General features: G+C 43.5%; 2 protein-coding genes across 3 annotated transcripts in view; both read right to left on the bottom strand.

Annotated features, from left to right (window-relative positions):
- Positions 1-241: 241 nt before the first annotated feature.
- mazb (MYC-associated zinc finger protein b (purine-binding transcription factor)) lies at positions 242-9,362 on the bottom strand. Of its 2 annotated transcripts, none has more exons than XM_012915851.3 (7): positions 8,280-9,362; positions 7,910-8,060; positions 6,515-6,945; positions 5,753-6,000; positions 5,596-5,659; positions 3,893-4,064; positions 242-2,576 (listed from the first exon to the last, which is right to left on the bottom strand). In XM_012915851.3, the coding sequence occupies exons 1-7, from the start codon at positions 8,310-8,312 to the stop codon at positions 2,233-2,235; spliced, it is 1,443 nt and encodes a 480-aa protein (XP_012771305.1). In that variant the 5' UTR covers positions 8,313-9,362; the 3' UTR covers positions 242-2,232. The 2 variants fall into 2 exon arrangements, with proteins under 2 accessions (XP_012771305.1, XP_012771306.1); XM_012915852.4 differs by having other exon boundaries at positions 6,839-6,945; positions 8,280-9,358.
- A 1,008-nt stretch (positions 9,363-10,370) lies between these two features.
- Positions 10,371-17,268, bottom strand: part of taok2b (TAO kinase 2b) — a 31,263-nt gene continuing 24,365 nt past the window's right edge. Inside the window, exons 18-20 of the mRNA XM_004574611.3 lie at positions 16,756-16,968; positions 14,874-15,056; positions 10,371-13,983 (exon numbers count right to left, since the gene is read on the bottom strand). Of these exons, the coding sequence (XP_004574668.3) occupies positions 13,051-13,983; positions 14,874-15,056; positions 16,756-16,968 (1,329 nt within the window). The 3' untranslated portion in view covers positions 10,371-13,050. The remainder of the gene's footprint in view (positions 13,984-14,873; positions 15,057-16,755; positions 16,969-17,268) is intronic.

Raw genomic sequence — 17,268 nt, 5'->3', positions numbered from 1 at the left:
TCCCTGTGGCTGCTTTGGCTTCTTCTCACAGTCCAAAGACATGCACGTTAGGTTAGTTGGCGGGGGTGTGAATGATTGCCTGTCTCTCTGAGTTAGCCCTGTGATGGAGTAGAGACCTGTCCTGCATGTACCCTGCCATTTACTCAGTATCTACTGAAAGAGGCTCCAGGCCCCACCGGGACCGAGATGGATGGACGATCGTCTTACACGGTCGGAGAAAGGATCAGCCCACAAACCAGTGCCCATTTACTCTTTTTAATTTAAATTGTCCAAATTACAAAATAATAACATGAACTCTACTGCATCTACAAAATAACATAATATTTATGACTGTAGTAAGCATCATTGATTTTTTTTTTTGCTCTAACAACCTTTTAGACATGCATACTGTTGAGAAATATAAAAATATAAATATAAATACATCCCATTAATATTCTTAATGAATCCATGACTAAGATTTGAAATATTTTATCATAAAAGAATTAAAATGCAGTTGAGTACGATAAGGCATTAAGATGTATCACAAGAGCTGTACAGAATCCTAGAGTAGAGGTATTACTTTTTTTTTCTTAATGTAATGGAGAAAAGCTAAAAATTAACTTGTAGTAATTCACTAATTTTCTCAACAGGAAGAACGTATTTCCAAAGGAAAAGAAAAAGGAAGAAAAAAAAAAGGTGAAAAGAACTCTATGAATCTCGAGATAACGTATCAACACAAAACTGAAAACTCGCTCCAGTACGAAACCAGGATTTAGTTTACAGCAAATCCCGACTTATGTCATCAAACTCCAACTTGTGACTTTAGAAGCCCTTTCAACACCACTCAATCACCCACAATATAACTAAAAAAAAAAGTCCATTCTTCACATGATTAATGCAAAATGACGTGTTCGAAACATTATGTGCTATACAGAGGGTTAAATGACTAAATCTAATGCATAAGTTTCACTCATTGGACTGGTACATAGAGAAAACAAAAGGACTGTGGCGATACAATCAAATGAATGGCCAACAATGTTAAAAATGTCTGAATGAAATCAACACTTTTATAAATATTATTGTTTACAGCCAACTAACTTACTTAGTGGAACTGCTGAAAAGTTTCTTTTGTCATCACAGCTCCCTAACAATACGCATGACTGAGCTAGCTTGTTTTCATGCAAAAAGGTAGTTCTCAGGTGCAAGATTTCGCCATGTCAGAAGCTGAAGTGTTTGTTAGCAGTTGTTTCTTGCTTTTTCTTTTCTTTTTTTTTTAAATTTCAAAGGCTAGACCCAGAGAGGAAGACTCAGAGCGAGAAAAATCCAAGAAATCTTAAACCCACTTCGATCCTTTACAGAATCCAGCAATAACAAGTTTAAGGTGCTTGACGGTGCTGAACGCAACTCTCTCGTCATCTCTGTACCTTTATGGAGACAAATGAATAAAGTACATCCCACGAATGCATGCCGTCTTCTGTCCCGATCTACAAACATCCGAATCAAAGAGACTTAAAGAAACGATCATCGCCGCTTCAAATCAAAAGTTAATTCTCTGAAAAAAAAAACAAATGAAATAAAACAAAATACAAGCCAACATGCGAGTCGAGCCGAGACTTCCGCGCACCCATCCACGCGACCTCCCCTCTAAACCGATTCTTCGTTTTATTTTCTGGGAGTTGCTCTCTCCCTGCTACTTTTTTTCTTTACTTATTTTAAATGCAAGCCTTTTGGATTCTTAGTAAGTGAGCTGCAAAATGGAGGTAAGATCAGAGCTGGTGTGAGATATACATACAGTACTTGGTGCGCTTGCAGAGAGCAGCCGACGCCGGGGTCGAGGGAAGAGACAGAGAGAGAGGAAAGAGAGAGGAGAGTGATACAGTAGATGCTCACAATACCACAGCTTCATTGGAGTTTTAAACGTACAAGAGCACTCGGAAATATCTGGACAACACATCCACGTTTGTCGTTAGTGTCACTGAACCTCCTGCAGCTACAAATGTCCTTTTGTCTGCCCCCCTCCCCGGCTCCTCCATTTTCTCCTTTTCTCTGGTGCCTCAGCTCTGCAACTCTGAGGTTAAACTGCCCTTGAGCACTGACTGGTGTTAATCTCCCCTCAACTCTTCATCCTAACCTTACCCGTGAGTGGGGATGTGACAAAACTAAAATCGGATCAGCATCTACGAGTAACTCCAACCGTCTCTGACCTTGCCCTCTGCTGAAGGACAGGGGTTATTGCTGATGAGCTCTCTACTGCTAACTTTGGGGTTGCGGTGCTGCAATGCTAGAGCAGTCTGTGACGAGCAGGTCCACCACCGTGTTACCGGTGACGTAGACGGTGGGTGCTGTCACCATGTTGCTAAGGGTGATTGAGCTGCTGGCAGCCACATTAGAGGTGACGGGGTTCTGGGCGGCCTGGTTGTTGGTGTGGGTGCCCATGTGACCCTGGAGCTGGGTGGGCGTCTTGCAGTGGACGCCACACAAGTGACAGACGAGCATGCCGCCAGAGGCGCTGCCGCCAAAGCCCCCCGGGCTGTCCTTCCACTCCTGGCCGTGGTGCTTCTGAGCGTGGACACGAAGGTACGTCAGTGTGGTGAAGCCTGATGGGCGAGAGGGAGAGAGCCGAGAAGCGTTACTTCAGCGAGAGATGATGCAATTGAGATCCAAGCACAAACAAAACAATGCAGCAAGCTCATAAAACGACAAATTAAAAACTCAAGGTTTTATTTTTTTCTCTTTTGCAAGACTCCCCTGACCCAAGCCTGCCAACCACAGTGCTACCATGTTATTATAATACCATATTTAAATATGTAAACGGTCATAAGTGAAAGAACGAGTGTGTAAATGTGATTGGACACTAAATAAATATCAAATACTGATGTTGGAACCTCATGTTAACAGTCTGAAATTTTACAAATACACTTGTCACCGCAAGAATGTCTCGAGTTCGACTCCACCATCTGGCCGGGGCCTTCTGTGTGAAGTTTATATGGACACTTTTCAGTTAAGTGTTATGCAACAAGAGTCAACTGGCCACATTGTTAGGTACACCTTGCTAGTACTGGGTTGTACTCCTGGCAAAGATTCAACAAGGTGCTGGAAACATTCCTCTGAGACTTTGTTCTAAGAGATTCAAAGTGTGCCAAGAAAATATCTGACGCACCAGTGCACCATCACTACCACTGATATAAGGACTGAGTCATGAACCATGCTTTTATGGCTCATGGCCATAGGACTGAGCCATGCTTTTATGAAGCTTATTCCAAATTCTGACCCCACCATGTTGCAGGAGAAATCAATACTCTGCTTTATTTCTGCATAACTTGGTTGTAATAAGAAGTTATCTGAGTTACTGTTGCCTTCCTATCAGCTCAACGCAGTCATCCAGAGAACTGCTCATGACCGGATATTTTATAGACTGTTCTTTGTAAACCCTAAAGATGGTTTTGATCCCAGCAGATCAGCAGTTTTTGAAATACTCAGGTCTGGCACTAAAAATCATGCCACGTTCAAAGTCACTGGACTCTTTCTCTGAAACATTCTGGAGGTTTGCTATCGCAGTAAAACTGCTGAACAAACAGCTGTGACTTCAGGCATTTGCAGCACTCAGCCAGGAAATAGTGCAGCACATAAGCGCGTGCTATAGCGGTGATGGTAGATTGATTTTGTTTTCTTCAGGCAGAGCAAGATAAATGATCCTTTTCTCTGTTTTTTCTTCATCTTTCACACAAAGCAAGAACAAAAGAGTAAAAAAGGTTAAGCCAGGTGCACTGTGGTCTTTTTGTTTTTGACATTTTTACTACAGAGTCCACAGTCTCTGTTTCATCCCTAAAGCTATGTCTGCTTTAATGTCCGTGTTTCCTCCCTCAAAATGCAATTTATATTGAATGTAGTGCAATAAAACACCTGTACTTACTGCGGTTACAGAGATGGCATGAGTGGTGCTGCGACTGGTTGTGCACTCTCATGTGATCTGTGATGTAAGCAGCTGACAGGAGCTTCCCACAGATGTGGCAGGGCACCTTCTCTTCGTGGCGAATCATATGTGCACGCAAACGATCCTTAGTAGCGAAACTGGACTCACATGTCTGAAAAAACAAGAAAGCAATATGACAATATGATGGCAAAACTTTTCGCAAACTACAATTTTTAAAGTGAGGTTTTACAATATTATGTTTTGCACGCCACAAAATCTTAGTGACAGCTGCACATATTTGAAAACCCACAAATGTATTCCGCACACTGTTCGTCGCTAACGCACTGTTTCAGGCATCAGACTTTCTTTACAGAAGAAATACATTTGTTTAAAGTGTTTAGGTTCTACAGCTATTTTACCTTTTCAGGATCAATATATGTCCAAAACAATGTTCACACTGCTAATGCTGACAGAGGAAGCTGTAGCTGTTAGCGCCACTGTACCACAGCTAATTTCTTTGGGGTGCTTTTGACATTTTAAAGATTTCCAGGGCATTTATCAGACAAATACTATGCTTTGCTTTGTGGATAATGGACCTAACAGCCTGTTCAAGAAGCCTAAGCTCCAGTTTTGGTGAGTAAAATTCTTTACTTAGCAGTTATTAGCAGGTATCTGTTTGCTATCTTGCGTTAGCTAGCAACTTAGCACTTTGCCCTCTTATCCAAACATGTTCACTTCAGGCTGTAAACCCCCCCCCCCCCCAGGATGGTGACAGTCATGATGTCAGAATTGAGACTTCAAAGAGGGCTTCACAAACCACTGTGATGTCAGCAGCTAACTCCATCTTTTTTATACAGTTAGCGCATGCCCATAGCATATGATTATTTGGTCTGTTTGTACTGTTGGTAAGCTAATTTACTTAATCATAATAACAAAAATTAAAAAACAGCAGTGGTAAAAGTTATTTTTTATAAATAAATAAACAGATAAATCTATGTATGTTTAAAGGGCCACGTGAACTATGTAATGACTGCTACTACACTCAGCACAGAGACTCTCACCCCTCAATAAGTGCAAAAAAAAATTGTTATGCAAGATTTTGTTCTGTTGATCATACAATGATACAGTAAAAGAGAATTTCATAACTTCAGTGTCATGATGGCTGCATATTTATATTTATATATATATTTATATTGGACTGTGTGAGTGATCCACAGTCTAATAAGTCTGTGTGTATCTGTGTGAAAGAGTTTTATCATTTCTACTGTCACGGTTCGTCATCATATAGTTGATAAACCAATATTTATCAAATTTAAGTTAACGAAAGTTCAAAGATCTGTAGTTCACATCTTTATGTATGACGCATGTAGATGCACATATACATAAACACACAAGTGTGCGATGAGACATGCTGATCTTGCCTGTGTAAATATCCAGCTTCAGTTGTGCTGCATGTAGGCATAATGTTCACAATAATGTTAAATAAATGTTATGCCTACATATCTGATTAAGATACATATGTACTTTATCCACATCGGTTTCCATGGTAATATTCTCATTGTTCATATACTCGTGTCTGTCTGCAATATATAAGCTGAAAATATAAAAGCACTGCAATGTGTAAGAGGAACACTATGCACACAGTGAAGTGACTAAACGTGTAAAGTAAAGTGAAGATAAAACACGAGATAATTGTGACTTACGGGGCATTTGAAGGGTCGTTCTGAGGAGTGCACCTGTCTGACGTGACTATTGAGGTGGTCGGGCCTTGGGAGCAGAGAAAGAACAGAGAAACACGTCAGAGCAGGAAATTCTTCACGTGCCGCAAGTGTGTCGGGAACATTCGTTCTGCTGCATTACCTGGAGAAAGCCTTTCCACAGTGGGGGCAAATGTAGGGTTTCTCCACGCCGCCCTGGTGGGAGCGCACGTGGTGGCTCATGCGGTCCTTCCTCTTGAAGCGCTGCTGGCAGATGGGACAGGAGAACGGCTTCTCGTCTGAGTGGGACAGGCGGTGACGGTTGAGATGGTAGACGTCTCTGAAGGCCTTCCCACACGTCTCGCAGGCGTGGTTCTTCCTCACGGGGTTGGGGTTGGGGTTCGTGGGCCGCTGAGGCAAAGCAGACAAGATAAGCACACTACAGAGTTCAGACGTTAAGCTTTTCGCTGCTGCACTGTGAAAAGAAATGCGTTCATTGTTGGCTGCCCTGTTTCTTATGTGGAAACCATGCAAGATGCACGCTGAGATTTTGCCAATTAAGTGTGGGTTGTGCAAAGTTTTCACTATTTGTGCAAAACATTTAGCCACTTTCACACTGTTTGTGTTACAGAGAACATGCAGGGGAGCATGGGGGAGGCTTCCAAGCACAGTGTTTCTCAAACTGAGGGACCAGTGCCAAACACTGGGATGGAATTTACTGGTCCCTTAACGGATTTCTGTTCCTGGGCTTTATGGAAAATGTGAGAAACTGGGGAATTTGAATCAAATACAAAGCAGGTGACACACGGGCAGCTGCTTGCGGGGAGAAGACGTCTTAACCATCCCTCCGGTCAGGCAGCTTAAGAAACAACATGCTTGAAGGTTCGGGGTTGACGACAGCCATCTCCACAAGGCCCTGACCCACCTGTACTGCCGCCCCTGTGGCCATGACGACAGCAGCAGGAGGCGGAGCATGAGGGTTAACACTAGCCATTACGTTTGGCATGGCCACCCCTTCACAATCCTGACCACCCAGGGGAGGCTGCTGAACGCCCGCCAGCACACCGGGAGGGGCGAGAGGGGGAGGCGCGGAGAGGTGCAGCAGGGAGAGGGGAACATGGGGCCTCTCCGCCCTCCCTCCGGCCCCCACCGCCATTGCCGACGGGTCTGCCGCCGCCGCCACCACCTGGCTGGCAGCTCTCTCCTTTGCTCCCTCCGCCTGCTCTCTGGCCCTGTCCTTCATGCGTACCCCAGTGTGGACCGACTGGTGCCGCCGCAGGTTGTAGTTGTTCTTGAACTGCTTGTTGCAGATGGCACAGATGTGTTGCACGCGAGCTGGCCGAGACACGGGCTTCACTGGAGCCGAGGGAGGTGTGAGGAAAGACAGATGATGGAAAAAAGAAAGAAAGAAAGAAGGAAAGATGTTAACTTTTGATGCTTTATATGATCCTTTAAGGCATCCTGCAGGAAAACAGATACATACAGTGTATGTGGCCGGTCTAAATATAAACCTCTGGAAGGTCAACTAGTCCAAAAAATAAAAAATAAAAAATCCAAAGCAGAAAAGTCCATCTTAAGAAGATGTAATAGAAAAAGATTTTTAAACTTTTTTTTTTTAGCTTACATAACTAACTGGTTAGCTATTAAAATGACTGGCTGATATGATTGATATATTGCCAGGGCTGTTACTATAGTAACCATTGCATTAACTATTCTGATGAGATTAAAGTCCATTCAGAAATGAGTTCTTCAGACACTCTAAACCTCAAAGATATTCTCTTATCAACCACAGATGACACGTATAATCGAAAATATTCACATTTTGGGAGGGTGACTTATTATCTGAGTGACAGATGGGGATGTGGTGGTCAGTGCTCCATATTTCTTATTTTTCTGCTGGCACACAAGTGAAGACGATGTGCTGAAGAGCTTCATGGCTCAGGCTTGGTAGGATTAAAGAAATTTAGTTGCTTTCTATGATAGCAAAAATAAATACACATTATTCATAAACTACACAATCCTGCTCTGATCACCAGTGTATGAGTTGATATTCTTCATGCTGTTGTCATAGCGATGCTGAGATGCTCTACACTGTGTCATTCACCTGTACCTGATAATCCATGAGTGACCTGTACACTTTTTACATTTTTTAGACCACACAAGTGGTTCATTCGCTGCCATTTGCATTTGCACGTTTAAGTACTCGGCTATTTTAAGAGATTCAAATTTTTGTGGCCATCATCTGCCTCGCTGTGTCCGGTCTTTTCACAAACACTTTTTCTCAGCTCCACAGGTGTTTAAGAGTGCAGTGTCCCCTTACCAGGCAGAGGTTCCTCACTGAGAGCAGTGGTGTCCACAGTTGAAGGAGGCTGTGCTATGTGCTCTGTGGGTGGGGTCTGGGGAGAACTCGTATGAACTGGCAAGAGCTCTGATTGGAGGCTCCCCTCCACTTGGTTTTGAGTGGGAGTACTCTGGAGAAGCAAAGGAGAAGGCCATCACCAAATGTAAACACAAGTCACAGCTATATCTTCTCCAAGAGTGCGGCGTAGTAAATGCAAGAAGTGAGGGCTGCAGGACAGCTGTGGACCCACACTGAGAGACAGACAGAGGGAGAGAGAGGGGGAGGCCTGCGCGACAGCACGCGAGCTGTTAAAGTGAAAGCAGAGCAAAGAGGAAAGAGAGAGGCCTACCTGGAAGAGAAAATTGCTCCAAGCAGCATCCATTTTGCGCCACAGCGATGGAGATTAGAAAGTCAGCTCTGGATTGAGATCGAGGAGAGCGGTCTTTGCATCGCTTTCTTCGGGTCGGCCCGCCGCTGATCGGGGCGCAAACAGCCGCCTGTCCGGCAGCAGAAACGCCGGGCTCCCGGGTCCTCTGGAAAAACGCGAAAAAAGCCGTCTGCAAAAATATGTTTCTCTCATTGAGGTAGCCTAGTGCTGACGATTAAAATGCACGCAGCTGTTGACTAACGCACGCTGCGGTACACAGGCAGTGGTGGAGCAGGCCAGGCCAATAACAGCCCGTTTCTCTCTTTGACTTTGGTTTCTAACTTTAATTAATTTAAACAGCAGTCTCACTGAAGCGCAGGATCACACAGTCCAAACTACTTCCAGAAAAAAAGAAGCAAAAAAACAAAAAACCTCGCATCTCACAGTATCACACTTTAGCAACAAACAATAAGCCAACCTGCGTGAAATAAATGCGTATTTTTACGCAAAAGAACAAATATGGGTTATAACACACGTATCTGGCAGCACAGCAGGTCATGCTTTGTTTTTAATTTATGAATCCAAATATTTTTTTTCCGATTTCCCCCCAAATAGGCCAATCGGGTGTTTGTCGAAGCCTCGCTGTTGGATTCAAGCCCTGACCCCGGCGAGCGGCGCTCTCGCCGGGCCGCAGCCTATCGCTCCACCTCGGCCGTTCAGCTGCGAGGATGTCATCTTTCTTTTTTTATCGCCCGCTCTCCCTCCTCCCTCCCTGTCTCTTTCTTCCTTTTCTTTTTTAATTCCTCTTTCTTCTCCCCCTCCTCTCCTTTTCTCGCACCGCTATGTCCCACTTGCTCTTAAAGGGATAGGGTTTCCTCTTTGGACACCCCCCTCTCATTTCCGTCTCTCTCGGCGGAGCCCTGTCCCTTCTCCCGCTTCCTTCCTGGGTTTTCGGCCGACACAAAATCCACTCGTGCGTGTTTTTTTTCTCCCCGCCTTCCTCCAGCCAGGCCCTTACTGAACAGATCTGCACCGCAGAAAACAGCCGGAGTGACTTTCCATTAACGGAGCGATGACAGACGCATCTTAAAGGGCAGTGCGCACAGATCCTCCCAGTCAGGCTAATGATGTCAGAGATACAGTGGAGGACAAATAGCAGCTCAGGATATGAACACAATGGACGAGAGTAATTGTTTAGCGAAGCATTTGTCTGCTTAGGAGGAAAAATAACAATTAAAAGGATTTGAATATTTGACTTGACTTATTTTTATAAAACGAATATATTATAGATAATTAGAAAAGTTTGCGTCATCATCATAGGGAAATCATTTCATTTTAAACTAAGGAGCCCAGAAAATCACTAGGATCACTGGTAAGTGTAAGAATAAAGGGTCCATCTTCAGTTATGTATAATTAGTGATGTCTAAATGAATAAAACAATATGAGACCCTGAATTTTAAAGAGGGGGACTTTAACTGGGTATACGGAGGACCAAGTATGCCAATGAAAAAAATGCATTAAATTAAAAAACTAACAAAATATTATTACAAATAAATATTTGTAATAATATTATATACATACACACATATATGTATGGTCTGTCCAATTTAAAAACAGTGCCATCATTACACTAGAAGGTTTGTTGATCAGCAAAAACCTGAGCTTTTTCTATATAAAGACTAACTGCAGAATGTAAATATTAAAATTGGAAAAATGATACATAGGAATTACATTGAAAACTTGGATTTTATTTAAAAAATAAAAATACATTGATAAATAACATTAAATAAATAAATGGGTAAATTCAAACGCAAATAAAAACATGTCATTTGAAAGACTAACTGATGATACCAATTTAGTTACAGTCATTTAAAAACAAAAGTTAAATTTTGGTCCTCCATATTTTCAGCCCCCTACTGCCTAAAAAATATTTAAAAACACTGACAGATGTTCTTTGCCATATCTTAAAAAACAGAAAATATTCACACTTTAGAAACTGAAACTAAGATCATTTAGGCCCGTTTTTCAGATACTTAAAAGTTACGTGAAAACCAAAAATTAAATCAAGACAAGTTAATGTGTTAATATCAATTTATTATCTTTTTTTAAATTACTTTTTTAAAGCACCCCATTTCTTTTCCAGTACATGTGTTAAGACCCTTATTCCTCTCCTTCCTCAAGCTTGGAATTGCTTGACTTGAATATTTAATAAGAATTTCAACACCCTCCCCCCAAAATCTCTGCAAAGCACCGCCGAGCATGTGTTCAATCCTCATTCTCCTTCATCCAGGGCTCGCCACGGGAACCGAGACTCCCCTGCCTCTCACCGAAACCCCTGACAGCCGGTCTAAAAACACAGTCACACTGATGTCCCCACACACAACGGCCGTCTCCAATCCACCAGTCTTAGTTTATATAAGGAGTTTATGCATGCACTGAGATTCCAACCAAGCATAAAGTAGTAGGTTATACAGGGAATTGTCTTGAGCTGGTGTTTCTGAGTCATACAAACAGCAGGGTGATTATCCTTTTTTCCATTTTTTTAAATAAAGTAACAATAATAATAAAATTAAAAAAAAAACAGAAACAAAAAAGTTATTTCTGATCTTCTTCAAGTAAATGTCCGCCCACGAGACCCTCTGTGGGCGTCACACCAAACACTGATGGGTCTTATTGATCCGTGTGGACGGGCTGCTGCTGTCACTGCTGCTGTGCCGGCACCAGAGGGCGCACCTCCACAGCAGCTCGGTCGAGGCCCGTCCTTTCACTTCCTCCTCCGCACACTTTAAAACTTTCTTTTTTTTTTTAAAACATACTGATTGCATGCTGCACCCTTCAGCAGTCAGATTCTCAACTTTACCCTGAAAACAAATAAAAAAGGAAAACCAGCGTTTACATTCCAGTGGCCAATTTTTTTTTCCTCTATGAGAGTCCAGAAGAGGTCTGTGTTCACGTGAATAGCAGGGTGTTGTTGTAAGAGTGTCTCTGAAATTCAGTCCAAAAATGAAAAAAAAGAAAGAAGTGGTAATATAACTAGACTTTACCGCTTGACACACATACAAAATAAATCATTAACAATTATCAATAATCCCTTATTAATAATCATTAAGACCTTGAACACACCACACCTGACAACAGTTTTTATCACCTTTTTTTGTGTTTTTTTGTTTCTTTGTTACACAGCCAAAAGTGGGCCCTTTTTGCTTATCGCAAGAAAAAAATTAAAATAAAAAAATAACCGTGAACATGATTACAACAACACTTACATCAGGATTAGTTATGGTAATATTGACACCTATAGAAAATGCAATTGGAGCTGTCACTCTAAATCTTGAAATTCAATAGTCGTTTTTGAATATATCAAAATTACTATCATTATCTTTGTTACTCTATAAAACCAAATGATTGTTTTTTTTATTGTTTTTTTCTTTAATATTCCCATAAATATGTACAGTAAAGATCCAAAAACAAACCAAATGTGGGACGAGTGATTTTAAATGCCAGTGAAACTCGGGACAGGTACGATACATTTCAAATGTGTTTCGTCATGTTTTTACAAATGTTTTTTTTTCTTTTTTCTTTTTTGCACATCTATCTCATGCAATTGGAGTGACTCCCATAGACACCTATGTTGTTTAGATACTCAATACGTCATGGATGCCAGAAAGCTATGTGTTTCCCCCCCCTCTCTCCATATGTATTTGTACATTTCCACATAAAGATTTTTCCTCATCCCATTTTTCCTTTTTCTTTTATCTCTTTTTTGAAGAAGAGTCTCTTAACTTTACAAACATTCCGTGTTATTTGTATTCGGCTTTGAATCACCTCACAGCCGTCAAATTAAAAAAAAAAAAAAAATTCAGATGGCACGACATCCCTTTAAGAACCCCTTAAAGGCATTGGTGACGTTCTGAGCAACTTTTTTACGCGTGTGGTTTTTCTTTTAAATACACAATACAAAAAAAGAGAGAAATTAACAAAAAAAGTAAACGTTTAAAGCAATAAAAAAATGTTTTTCCAAACTCCAGAAGTCTGGAAATTAGAGTAACCCCCCCCTTAATTTTTCTTCTTGCATTCTGCCCATTCGGCGCGTCCAGTTTATGGGCGCTTGCTGGATAATATCTGGACTACTACGAACTACATACGAGTACACACACAAGCAACAAAACATCACCCTCGTTTCCTCCCTCGTCCTCGCTCTTTCTCCATTCCAGCAAAGAATATCATAGAAGAAGACATGGCTGCCATCCCCCCTCTCTCTCTCTGTGCAGTTCCAGGAGGACACATACAGGGAAAAAATTGCTAATCGTCCCCTCTTTCACGCACCTCATCTCACTTTTATACAAAGATAAAAACATTAAACAGAAGTGTCTTTTTTTTTTTTTTACCTAATGTCACCCTAATCCAATGATTTTACAGGTGGTTACATTCCTCCCTCCCTTCCTCTTTGATACTTGTGGGAATGGAAGGAAACCTCTCCACCCACCCTGAGTCTAAAGAGGCAGGGTGCAGCTCAATAATGTCAGTTTGTCCTTTCTTTGCTTCTGATCTCTTTGACCTTCTGTGCGTTTAGAGAAAATAGCGACGTCCCTAAATCCTTTGTGTTAAGAGTTTAGAATTGAGATCAGCCCAGGAAGGAAAGAAAGAAAGGTGGCAAGCTGAGAGTATTGAGATGCAGCCTGTGATAGCTACCTTCCTAAATCACTCCCACCCTTCTTCCTATCGGGCTCTCTGCTGTTTTAACGCCTGCTGTCTAAGAGTAGGAGAGGTGGGAGCCGTTGGAGATGTGCGAAGTGACTGAGGTGCTTCGGCTCAGGACGCCGTCGCTACCCCCAGCACCTCCTGGCCCCCCGCCGGACGCCGTTCTCCTCAGAGGTTGGGGGCTGTTTCTCAGGGCCATCAGGCTGGGGGCGCCGCGCACTGCCAGCCCGCTGCCACCGCCGCCTCCACCTCCGACATAAATCCCCCCCTGCGAGGAGGAGGAAGAAGAAGAGGAGGAGGACGGCCCGGAGATGGAGGGAGGGGCAGGGGGCGGGGGAGGCAGCATCGCCAGGGACTGAGAGGAGGAGCGCGAGGGCAGGTGATGGGAGAAGGGCAGGGGGTGTGGGTGGGCCAGGTCGCCGCCGGAGCCCCGCACTCCGGCCCACTCCCGCTCCCTCTCCTTCTCCCGCTCCCTATCTCGATCCCTCTCCCGCTCGCGGTAGAGCTGTGGCGTGCTCTGGTGGTGGTAGTGCTGGGGTAGGTGGTGTCGCTGGTGGTGGGAGGAAGACGAGGAGGAGGAGGAGGAGGAAGAAGAGGCGGAAGAGCGCGACGAGTGGTGCATCTCCCTCCCCTCCCGGCCCAGCCCCAGGGCCATGCCCAGGCCGTGCGAGGAAGAGGAGGACTCGCCCCTGCGATCCCCGCCGCCGCTGCTGTTGTGGCTGCGGCGGGAGAGCTGCTGCGAGGGCACATTCTGCGGGTGGATGCCGTGACTCCAGTGGCCAGCTGAGCGGGAGCTGGAGGGCGGCACGTTGGAGTAGCCCTGCTTGGGGTAGGCTTCGCTGGGAATGCCGGTCAGCGCCATGTTGCTAAAACCCAGACGTAGGCTCTCTGCATCAAACGCCTCGATCTCGCTGGCCTGCCGTTCCAGGAGGGTGCGGATACGCTCTGAGCGCTCGTTCTGCAGGGACAGCATCTCCTCCTCGATCTAACAAAACATTAACAAAAAACGCATGTGCAATCATTGCATTAATAAAAACAAAGTACTTAAAAGTAGCGATTCAGACCATAAACTAACCAGGAATGAAGTTAATGAGGTCAAGTTAGAATTGGAGTAATTTATCCACAGATTTCTTTGGTTGTTATAAAGACTGCAGGGTTAAGACACATCTTCACTGGATTCCTGTTTTGGATGACTACATCCATCTTTTATGTACAGTCTATGATTCTTCAGTCAGTCTGAGGACATGGAGAGCTTTTTATCATCATCCTTCGTAGACAGAGCTGCCCAGATGTCATTGTGAGATATCAATAAAAGTGACGAGGAACTGTAGGCGTTAGATTGTAACTGTTAACTAATAGCTACACAATCCTCCATTATTTCCAGCTAAAAAAAACAAACAACAACCTCTTTCCACTTTCCATAGAAGAACAGACAGAGGTCTATGTCATTAAATAAAGCTCCAAAAACAGCTTGCAGGGGGACACTGTGTTAAAGGTGCCCAGACAGCAGACAGATCTGAGCCTAATCTGGACTATTTTTGGCACTTATTTGCTACGTTTGGCTCAGATGTGACTCAAAAGTCCTGACATGCCTGAATTTTGGCCCGTGCAAGGTGGCTAAACCGAGACAACAAGACTACGCATCAGGGAGGGGCACAAGTCGAGGCCAAATGTGGCCTGTAGGAGAACTTTGGATGACGGACACCAAAAACATCTTGCCCTCTTGGAGTCGTCAGCGACTGTTATTTATCATTCAATGTGCTAGTGAAAAGATGAGCTACACCTGTCTGGGATCTTCTCTGTTTGCTTGTTTGAGGTCCTTGCACTTTATTCTAAGAAGCTTTACTTTGAACACGAGTGACAAAAGGCTCTAACCCTCTGTTCCAGCAGGGCCCGGCGGATGGACACCCTCTGCTCCAGATCCTTGACTTCTCTCTCGTGCTGCGTGTCCGTGTGGATCTTGATCTTGCTCTGGTAGGCGTTAAGCAACTCCAGCTCCTGCTGCAGCTGCATCCGCAACACCTTGTACTCCGCTTCCTGCGTCTCATCCAGTCGAAGCTAAGAGGAAGAGAAAAAGGAGTGTTTAAGTGGAAAAAACAAACCAAGAGAGATCTGAAGGTGGAATCACTTTGCATGTGTTCATAAGGTTAGAAGAGCAAGGAAAGAAAAGGGGAAAGGATTGGGAAGTTAATAAAAGCGTGTGTGCATATTCAACATATTCCAAAATAAATCAATAAAAGAATATTTTCTTCAAAGTGTTGAAGTGCTTCGACCTCTGTGTGTCATGTCTGTTTTATAGTTTGGCTCATGTTTCAGATGACAGACAGATAAATATATATTTTCCTGACCTCTGGATTATAAGTTTAATCAGTGTTTGGGAAACCGTCCCAAACAGACTTTAGCTGCAGTCGCAGCATGAGTAGAACAAACAAGGGCGGCGGGGATTTGGCTTAGCGGACTGACGTGGCGCTCTTCCGTATCGAGGTAATTAAAGCAGCGCAGAGGATCATGTTATCCAAGAGACATTTTGTTACGTCCCATCGTCTTCTTACTTTGTTTCATTCATTTAGGAGTTTAGGATTTACATGTGAATGACTCCGACACTAAGAGGCCGGCGACTGACTGAGAGAAGCTTTTACAGGATGGTCTGAAAGTGATTAAGGAGGCACAGGCTTAGAAAATGTGGGCACCTTTCACAGTGAAAAATAGAACCTGTCTATTATCAATCAGCTCATTTCTTGCTTAATATGTACAAGAGAACGGGTCGCAGGCTTCAGCAGTTTAAATCAGTCTAAATTACATTTAAACTTTATGTTAGGTTCTGCTGTGATTCATGGGGCATTTAAGCCTCACTTAATTATCTTCTTTTTCCTTAAACTGGAGTCACTGCAGCTGTGAAGTGGAAAACAAAGCACAGCAGAGGTGGGATCTTTGCAGTGTTGCATGTGGGAAAAAGACCTTGTTGGGCCATGGCCGGACTGATCTGCTGAGGAGTCCCAGGGCATCACTTGTTTGTTGGGCCTCCCAGGTTTTCTTATTTCCCCAGGGTAGGCTAAACTATTCAAACACTTTAGATGAACTGATTCACAGACTGAAAGTTTAGTGGTTTAACTGTGTTATGATTTTACTGGTGCATGGTTCATAATTTGCTGTGATGATAAAGGAACAGTTCATCTGTGGTCCAACAACAGCAACATCTTGACTTTATGGTCCGCTGATTACACATTCATCATTGACCAAACAGCCTCAATTAAAAATTAAACACGACCTGGCACAGCTGATTTTTACCTAAGTGCCAGTTAGAAGTTATTGCTCTAATTACACAATATGGCTTAAAATTGATTCAGAGTTTAGTCAATTACTACACTCCGTTTAGGAAAAGTGATACGTTTATATAAAATGATAAAGATAAACTGAGTTTATAGCACTCTTATGTGGCTGAATAAGAGCCCTGAATTTATGGCTATAGCAGAACCTCTAACATTTATCTTCTGAACCTCTCACAAAGCTGTCATCACTTTTTCCTCTCTTCAATATTCCTACTTTGAATGGATGTTTTTTTGAGGAAGGACCTGTTTAACTGCAGGGGCAGGTAGCAGGACAGATCACAAGCTACAAAATTTAATTAACACTGAGGGACCAGGAGGTGGTTGGTTGGCGGGCAGGTAGACAGGAAGATCCCCCAAGCCAGGCACAGCAGTGGTGCTGGTGGTGTGGTGCGAGTGTGAAGTGAACGACGTCTCCTTGCCTTACTCACAGCTTGTGTGGACAGCATGTCATTGATGGAGTGGTCATACTGCTCGGCCAGGATGGCCAGCTTACGAGTCTGCTCATCCTTCAGCCGCTTCAGCACGGCCTTGTGGTCCGATTTGGGCGTGTTCTCCAGCAGGTGGTTGCGCAGGGCCTTGTACTGGCGGGTTTGGATCTTGCAGGTGTCCTGGAACTGACGCTTGATCTGAAGCTCTTTGGACTGAAGGAGACAGAAGAAAGATGGAAGCAGCTCGGCTAAAGTGCTCCTATTGATTGTAGAAATGATCACGCTGACAGATGTGACAGACGTGTCAAACATTTTACATATTTAAAGTGTAAACACCTGCTGAACTGTTGGATGACACCATCACGGCCACATAAGGAAATGTCCTTTGTCATGAAAACACATGTTGGAGATTTACCGTTTATGAAGACTTGTTGGATGGTTAAAACGCACATCATCTAAATTCTGAGTCTAAAAATCACATTCTTATGATGAATGTCTGCATCTTAGATTAAC

This window comes from Maylandia zebra, linkage group LG8 (assembly GCF_041146795.1).
Source record: "Maylandia zebra isolate NMK-2024a linkage group LG8, Mzebra_GT3a, whole genome shotgun sequence".
NCBI classification, from domain to species: Eukaryota; Metazoa; Chordata; class Actinopteri; order Cichliformes; family Cichlidae; genus Maylandia; species Maylandia zebra.
Note: the sequence above shows the minus strand (reverse complement) of the source record. Positions and strands in the feature narration are given on the sequence as shown.